An 8,539-nucleotide genomic window follows, 5' to 3' on the forward strand; every position below is an offset into this window, starting at 1 on the left:
AAGCCACCATAAACTAAAATCTCGTTTTAACGATTGAACGATTTTAACGATTAAATCTTTTTTAGATTGCAGTTTGCGCTGGTGACAAGTATGCATGACTGAGAGTCGCCAACATGTCCCTCATTACACTTTCAGATTTACCGGTTGCTCAATAAGAAACTCGAATTAACAATGAAGAGACGTGACGGCGTTAAAATGTGAAGAGAGATTATGTGGGCGTGTTGAAAACAGGTAGCAGAGGTATTTAAGAGCAGGACTGCAGGTGTGTGTGCTGTCAGAGATGAAGATGAAGATGATCCACAAACTCAGTGTAGCATTTATCATCTCTCTTCTAACGATAGGTAAGACCTTTTATTGCATAAGTAATGCTTTAGGATACCTAATAATTATAGTTTTATATTGCATAACACTTTTTTTCTCCACTGAAGTTATCACTAAGTGAACTTTGTTTCTTCTTTTCTAGGGTGTAATGCACAACAGGATGGTAACCAGTTTTAAACAATTTAAGTTCCCAAATTCCATTAAAAATGAACAATTCTTTATCTAAAATCTTTTTTCTTTACCTTGTCTATTGTCAGTGTGTGGCAAAGCAAGTCTCAACACAAGGATAGTGGGGGGACAGAATGCAACGGCTGGCGCTTGGCCATGGCAGGTCAGCCTTCATAGGAGTGGGAGCCATTTCTGTGGTGGATCACTCATCAACAATCAATGGATTCTGACTGCAGCTCACTGCTTTGAAGAGTAATTTTAACAAACCAATCCTTGCGATTATTATTATATATATTTTTAAATCATTCACTTGATGTGGCAAATGCTTAACACTTCTTCTTCAACCATATTCCAGTACAACACTCCCTGTAACTGTGTACCTGGGCCGACAGACACAGGAGGGGGCAAATGCAAATGAGGTGTCCAGAGCTGTCTCTAGTATCATAAAACACCCAAACTATGATTCCCGCTCTAATGATAATGACATCACTCTTCTGAAACTGGATTCACCGGTGAATTTTACTCAGTTTATCAGTCCGGTCTGTCTGGCTTCATCAAACAGTTTGTTCTTCAACAAAACCTCCAGCTGGGTCACTGGATGGGGAACGATTGGTTCAGAGAGTACGTATTTAATTTAACTAACCTTGATAACAGTCACATCATACTGTACGATTGCAATAGTTGATGTATATTTTATCATTTTATGTGTTTCTCAGTTCCCCTGCCTTCACCGCAAACTCTACAGGAAGTGCAAGTGTCTATTTTTGGAAACAGGCAGTGTAAATGTCTTTATGGTGTCTCAGATATCACAGACAACATGATGTGTGCTGGAGTATTGGAAGGGGGCAAAGACTCCTGTCAGGTAATAAGTGCTATACTTCTGTTTGTGTTACTTCATATAGTTTAAATGGGCTGCTTATATTCTGCAAAGTTTATATAGTTATAATTAAAAATAAATAGAATGAGGGGTAACCTGATAATATAACATGATAATGCAAGGGTTGAACTTTGACTATTGTAAGGGAATTCAATCTAGTGAATCAAGCAGAAATGTAATATTTAAACACAAGCCAGTTTTTCAGTTTAGCTTTATTCAGAATAAATAAATTGAATTGCTGATGTTTGTACTGTAATGAAGATGATGTGAGATTGTTTTATAAACCAGGGGTTTTAATACCAAGAGCCCAATATATTTTGATGACCTTCCGAAGGCAGCTATACAGTTTTATTTTTTCATGAAAGACCCATGTAAACTGTGTTAGAAACAGTGTGGTATAAAGGCAACATATTGTTTGCAAAATAAAATAATTTTATTTTATACTGCTAGTCGAAATTAACTCATAACTGAAAATTATGCTTTTCACAATTCTGGCAACTGAACAATGCAGAAGGATGACAGATAATGATGATTCCCCATTCCTAAAATATCAATACAGCTATATATAGTTTATCCATATACAATACCCACTTAAATTTCTTATATGTGAGGAAAAAGTGTCATTTTATTTTTGGCAACAATAAATAATTGACTTTTGTATTGTTAGTTTACTAAAGCTAATGCAAAATTCCAAACAAATATTATCTGGAAAATATTAACTTTAACTTTAAATATTAACTTCTACTTCCATTTTGAAAAATCTTTTTTTCCCTTCATATTTTTTATGGACTCCCTAGAATCTTTTAAACCCTGGCATAGACATGTGTGGGATCATGTTGTAGTTTTCATGGGACAAGTCTTCCAACCATTACAGTATATCATTTTCAATTCTGAGTGTTGATCGTCCATAAAAAAGATTGACTAAAATCTTCAGGACTTTTCCTAACGTAAGACTAACTTGATGCTTTAAACATGCAATCGAAAGGATGTCATCTTCACATTATTCATTCATATTATATATTATGTCTGTGAACAACTGTTGTGGAGATGTGTAGAACAGGTTACTTGGCATATTACTAACCTATTCTTCCTCCTACAGGGTGACTCTGGTGGTCCTATAGTCAGCAAACAGGGTTCGGTCTGGATCCAGTCTGGAGTTGTGAGCTTTGGCAGAGGTTGTGCTGACAAAAACTTCCCTGGTGTGTATGCCAGAGTGTCTAAGTACCAGGCCTGGATCAATGAGAAAATCACCACCAACCAGCCAGGCTTCATTACGTTCAATTCCATTGGTACTGACGGTGACCTGAGCATCAGCTGTCCTGATGTGCCTGCAATCCCGACAACTGCCCCTACAACTACACCTATCCCACGTAAGGTTCCTTCAAGTTCAAGATCAGCAAAAAATCATGCATACATTGTTCACTTGGCAGTAAGTGAACTTGGCAGTCAAGTATACTTGATTTCAAAGTGTTTGACTTAAATTCAGATAAACACATATTTATATAGTGAATTAAATTCATGTAGTCATTTTCAAGAAAAGTGAAAGAGGCACAGAGCTCCAGACCCAATGCGACAAAAAAAATTGCTACAATAATTTAAAATACATTCAAAATTGCCCACACTTTCATCAGATATCATTTCATTAAAGCATGCCATGTGTTTCCTAAATAATGAACAAACAAATGACTTATTAACCAGTTCTTTTTAATAAGGCTGTCAAAAGTAATTATGAAAAAGCATCATGCCTGTGACTTGAATCTTGGTACAATAATATACTATATATATACCATATATACACTATATATGGTAACACTTTACAATAAGGTTCATTTATTAATTATTAGTTAATTAACACGAACTAACCATGAGCAATACATTTGTTTTGTTCATCTTTGTTAATGTTAGTTAATTCAGCTGTTTCATATAGTTCACAGTGCATTAACTAATGTTAACAGTTAATGTTTACTACTGAAAATTCATAATCCTAACCATTCTGAAATATCAATTGGCCCGACCGCGATTCATCTTTTCTGTATCATTTAAATAGTAGTGAAGTATTTTAACTTTACTCAAGTAGTTTTTTCAAGTATCTGTACTTCATCTGTAAAGTACAGATCTCAACTTTACCTTGAAAAGTCAAGCATCTGTACTTGACTCAAACAATGGCCAGAAAGCCTGTTCTCCCGGTACACTACACAGCTTTCATCAAATATGTTCTATGCTAATGGACCATATCTATGTAGTCTAGCTTAAGCATAACATATTTTTTGTTGCTCTTAAGGTAGCCATATTAAAGTTTAAAAGTGAACAAATCAAAGAAACATTTGACTGATAAAACCTTGCATCATTGTCTTTCTATAGCTGTAGTGTGTGGAAGTGCCAGTCTGAACACCCGTGTTGGAGGAATCAGTTCCCTCGTGTCTCCAGGCATTTGGCCATGGATGGCCAGTCTGCAGTTTAACGGCAGTCACGTTTGTGGCGGAGCGCTGATTGCTGAACGCTTTGTCATGAGCTCTGCTAGCTGTTTTACCAGGTAATGGCACTTAAATATGAAAAGGACATTTGATTAGAGAAATCCGATTGATCCGATTTTCAATGGAATTCTTTTTTTGTCCAGCTCCAACAATGCCTCCGATTGGACCGTGATCCTGGGCCGTCTAAATCAGAATGGCTCCAACCCCAATGAGGTCTCTATAAAAGTGGTGAATCTCACCATCAGCAATACCACAGGCGACAACATTGCAGTCTTGCAGCTGGCCGTTGCACCAAACCTTACAAATTTCATCCAGCCTATATGTGTGGACATGGGAGAAAATACCTTCAGCGCTAATACTCAATGCTGGGTGGCAGGATGGGGCTCAGGAGCAGGAGGAGGTGTGTTTTGTGTGTGTGGTTTGGGTAAATCCCCCCCCCCCAATAAATATTTTGGTCCCCATGAGGAAACAGCTTATAAATCATATAAGTGATGTTTTTTGAAAATGTAAAAAAAAAAAAAAATGCAACAAAAAAAAAATCATTATGTCTATGGAAACATGGAAAATGTGTGCGTGTTCTTGTCCTTATGGGGACATTGTTTGGTCTTTTGGTCTAAATAATAATGAGTGATGTTTTGGGTAGGTTTAGAGTGTGTGTGTGAATCCTTTGAATTATCACTAAATTGTTTTCCTTCTTTTAGTGAATCAAACTCTTCAGGAATTCAAGACCTCTATTGTGGATTGTGTAAACTCAAGCAACAGTATTTGCACAAGTTCTTTGGACTTACAGCAGGCAAGTTAATTATGTTTTAAAACAGGAAGGAAATATAATATATTTACAGTTTACAATAAGGTTTAGTTTATTATTAAATTCATTAGTTAACTTGAACTAAAATACGTTTAGGTCAAGTTATATTAATGTTAGATTTAATATATTAATACGTTTTAAGTTGTATTAATATTAGTTAATGAATTATGAACAAACATTAGTTAACAATGAACATTGTACATTCTAAATTAACATTAACAAATGCTAAAACTAAAATTGTTGCTCATGATGCCTATTTCATTAACTTATTGCTGCATTTATTTAATCTAAAATACAGTATAACAGCAACATGAATTATTACAATTAAAAACATGCTATTTTCTATTTAAATATATTTTAAACTGTAATTTATTCTTGGATAGTTAAGTTGAATTTTCAGCATCATCACTCCAGTCTTCAGTGTCACATGATCCTTCAGAAATCAGTCTAATATGAGGATTTGATGCTCAAGAAACATTTATTATTATTATGTTGAAAACAGTCGTGATTCTAGATATTTTTGTGGAAACGGTGATCCTTTTCAAGATTATTTGATGAATAGAAAGTTCAAAAGAACAACATTTATTTGAAATATATATATATATATATATGTCTTGCCTGCCATTGATTAATTTAAAGCATATTTACTGAATAGAGGTTTGTTTAATCTTACTGACAAAACTTTTGAACACAGTTTATGTTCCAATTGTATGAAAACTAAATATTTTCATATACCAGATTTTTCTCCTATAAAAGCAAGTATTATCAGTCTGCAAACATACGTGACAATTAACGGTTTTTTGTAAATTTTTGTAACATTCAGTAAAGATTTCCCTCTCTCTATCTCTCTCAGGGCGATCAAGGGGGTCCGCTGATGTGTAAGCAGGGTCTGTCATGGATCCATGCTGCTGTTTTGACCTTAAAACCGAGCATCTCAAACAGCAGCTCTAACACGAGCTCCAGCAACAGCACTGCATCATCCCGCTCTCTCCGTCAAGATATCCAGACCTTTACTAAAACCTCCAGCTTTGCATCATTGCTGAGAGATGTGGTGGGCTCTTTCCCTCCTAAAGTCACAAGCCCCACTGCACCTCCAAACAGCACCACCACAACCCAAGCTGGCTCTAATGGGTCACGAGTATCTTCTTCCTTGTCTTTGACCCTTTCTATCCTGTTCCTCTCACTTGCAGCTTTCCAAATCTTTCTTCAAGGCATCAACTGAGTTTGAGTAGAAGGGGCCATTTTTCATGAGTGTGACTGTAAATTTTCAGTGTGTTCCATATATAATCATACAGCATGAAGAGCTTTTGTGGAGCACATCATTCAATTTTACTTCTGACAAACTCTTAAGATCTATATTATTTCACACCAAGCTGTTGCTTGTTGTTCTTACACTACAATTGACCGTTCGCAAAGACCCGCCCCCATTAGTTAGAGTCGCTATGTCCGACAAGCTACGCTGCTCTCTCTCTCTCTCACACACCATGTTCTCACGCAGTGAAAAATACATCGCGGATTGACAACACGCAGACAGACGAGGTTACTTTTGATATTAAACAAAGTCTCACCTTTCAAATTTGGTCATTTTTTTAAAAGAAACTTTACAATAAATACCGTTTTGTGGCTATTTAATGTGTCGTGACAGATCGCTGTGAAGCATCAGTTAAAGCTGCTCGTGATCCGATCTCTTCCTTATAGTTCATTTATGGCATCAAATTAACATGAATGAACATAAGAAGGAATGTTGTTTTAACCACAGAAAGGCGTCAGTAGGCTACATTCTGGTTTTTTTTTTAAAGTTCAAAATAAATCCTTCCATGTGGTTAATCTACTAACTCTCCTGACTGCTTTGTCGGATAAAATGGCGAATGGCGGAGTATGATAGGTCAGATCACCTGTCAATCAAGCTCCGGCTCTATGCACGGCGGTATTTCAAGGATGCTGCATTACTTCCGCCGATCGTAAAATCCAATGCTTTACCGAGAATTTATATTGGATTTTATAATATTGCTATAGCCTACTAAAGAAACGTTAGTCACAAAAACAGACAAAACAGACACCCCCCATTTTGTTTATGCTTCTTTGTTTATTATATTAAATAAACATAACTATATATAAAATGACATCCAAACGTATTAAAGTTTCGCTTCAAAGAGGACTGTACATTTTGAAGACTCTGCCATAATCCCGTTTTCATTGTTTTTCCTCCGCTTTAAATCTCCCTAACCGGAAACTGAAGAGCAGTTGTATGTGTGCATATTATATAGCCTATTACATTGTATGATTGTCTCTGGCAGTACCTTAGAACAAGTGCATAAGTAATAATTTGTGTGAGCAGGCAGTTTACATATATTTGCATTGTAGCAGATTCGCCATGGCACTTTATTGAAATGTCCCAATTTGAGTAGTTCAGTTCTAACTGACTATAATGTAGCCTATGTTCACTTACAAATACCTCAAGCTGTTCCACACTTGGCATATTATATTAGTGTGTGCAAAAATATTTTTTTCACAACATTTTTGGAAGAATGTGTCTATAGTTTTTCATATCTTTTTTGTACAACCTTTTAGGCTATCTATTTTCTGTTTTTTTTTTTTATGAATGAAAAGTTCTATGATTTCATATGAAGGAAGTAACTTTTCAATGCACTGTTAAAATGTGAAAAGTTATGTTTTTTTTAGGTTGTAAAAATGATTCAATTAAAATAACAATTTAAGCTGAAAACAAAAACGTTGTTGTGCATTTATTTGAAGCATCCTGGGTGAGAAGAGTTATTGCTGCTGTAAACGTGAGACTGTGCAGTTTACCACTGAATCCCTATAAGATCAACACAAAACTTCCTGAAGAATCTCACAAAGCCTGTTTTTTCACCTTCCCGGACAAACATTAAAGGTCACTTTATTCATTATTTGATTGAACAAACAGTTGAAAATGCATTATTTGACAAGGCAAAAGATAAAAAGCTGATTAATGGTCACCTTTTAAAATGGTAGAGAGAGTAAAAATATTCAAGCACACTGTATCTAATAAAAGCTATATTCCTTTTTTTAATCTATGGCCATGTCCCTTTGTAAGCACAATAAGGCACAATGCACATTTCAATAAGTTGTGTGAAATAATTACATGGATTTAAATCTTTGTTACTAAGAGTTTTTATATGGGTAGTAGTGTAATATAAGTTTTACAGTAAATGTTAAAAGCCACTAATTCCAAGGTCCAAGTGACGTAATTCCATGTTTTTTTAAACCAGTGTGTAGTGAAAATGTTGAAAATTAATGTTCTTTCATCTAAAAGAACATACCATCTTTATTCTATAGGTGCTCGGAAATGAATTATCTAAATCTAATATCTAAAATTACCTTATTCTACTTGTAAGAATGATAATGTTAGTCTCTTGTTATAATTTAAGTTTCTTAAGACTTTGTATTAATATGAGAATATACTGTATATTGTAGAACTTAAGTTCTACTTAAAATATGTATACATTCCAATATGAGATATTTATGTTTCACGTTTAAAGGTTCATAATCAGTGGCTTATAATATTCCATTTCTGTTGACTGTGACTTATAATACCTTACAGAATCGATACACAGACACAGGACTAACAATTGTCTCTTTGTGACAGAGTTGTGTAATACATTCAGGTCACTAATCGCATCTGATAACACGTGACAGCAGTAGGAATTCAACAGGTTTCCTGGTGTAAAAAAAAGAAAAGATGTAATAAAAAATAGAATAGTGAGTAGTTGCTTAACTATTTAATGTGTGTTTCTGAGAATGTGTAGGTTTCTGACGTGCACTATAGATGCAGACAGGTTCTGCTTTATACTATGCCTGGATTAACTGAACTATTGTGCTCTTGAACGCTGAATGACTAGTGTCAACACA

The 8,539-nt window shown here is 35.1% G+C and overlaps 1 protein-coding gene across 1 annotated transcript; it reads left to right on the forward strand.

Annotated features, from left to right (window-relative positions):
* Positions 1–257: 257 nt before the first annotated feature.
* On the forward strand, positions 258–7,373 carry LOC120489230 (polyserase-2). The gene is made up of 10 exons (XM_089128715.1): positions 258–341; positions 464–484; positions 579–741; positions 845–1,110; positions 1,206–1,351; positions 2,466–2,736; positions 3,728–3,899; positions 3,984–4,240; positions 4,542–4,633; positions 5,502–7,373. Exons 1-10 carry the CDS (start codon positions 281–283, stop codon positions 5,868–5,870), a joined length of 1,818 nt encoding a protein of 605 aa, XP_088984841.1. The 5' UTR covers positions 258–280; the 3' UTR covers positions 5,871–7,373.
* The last annotated feature ends 1,166 nt before the right edge of the window (positions 7,374–8,539 follow it).

Source organism: Pimephales promelas, chromosome 3 (genome assembly GCF_988280905.1).
Source record: "Pimephales promelas chromosome 3, fPimPro1.hap1.1, whole genome shotgun sequence".
Classification (NCBI taxonomy): Eukaryota; Metazoa; Chordata; class Actinopteri; order Cypriniformes; family Leuciscidae; genus Pimephales; species Pimephales promelas.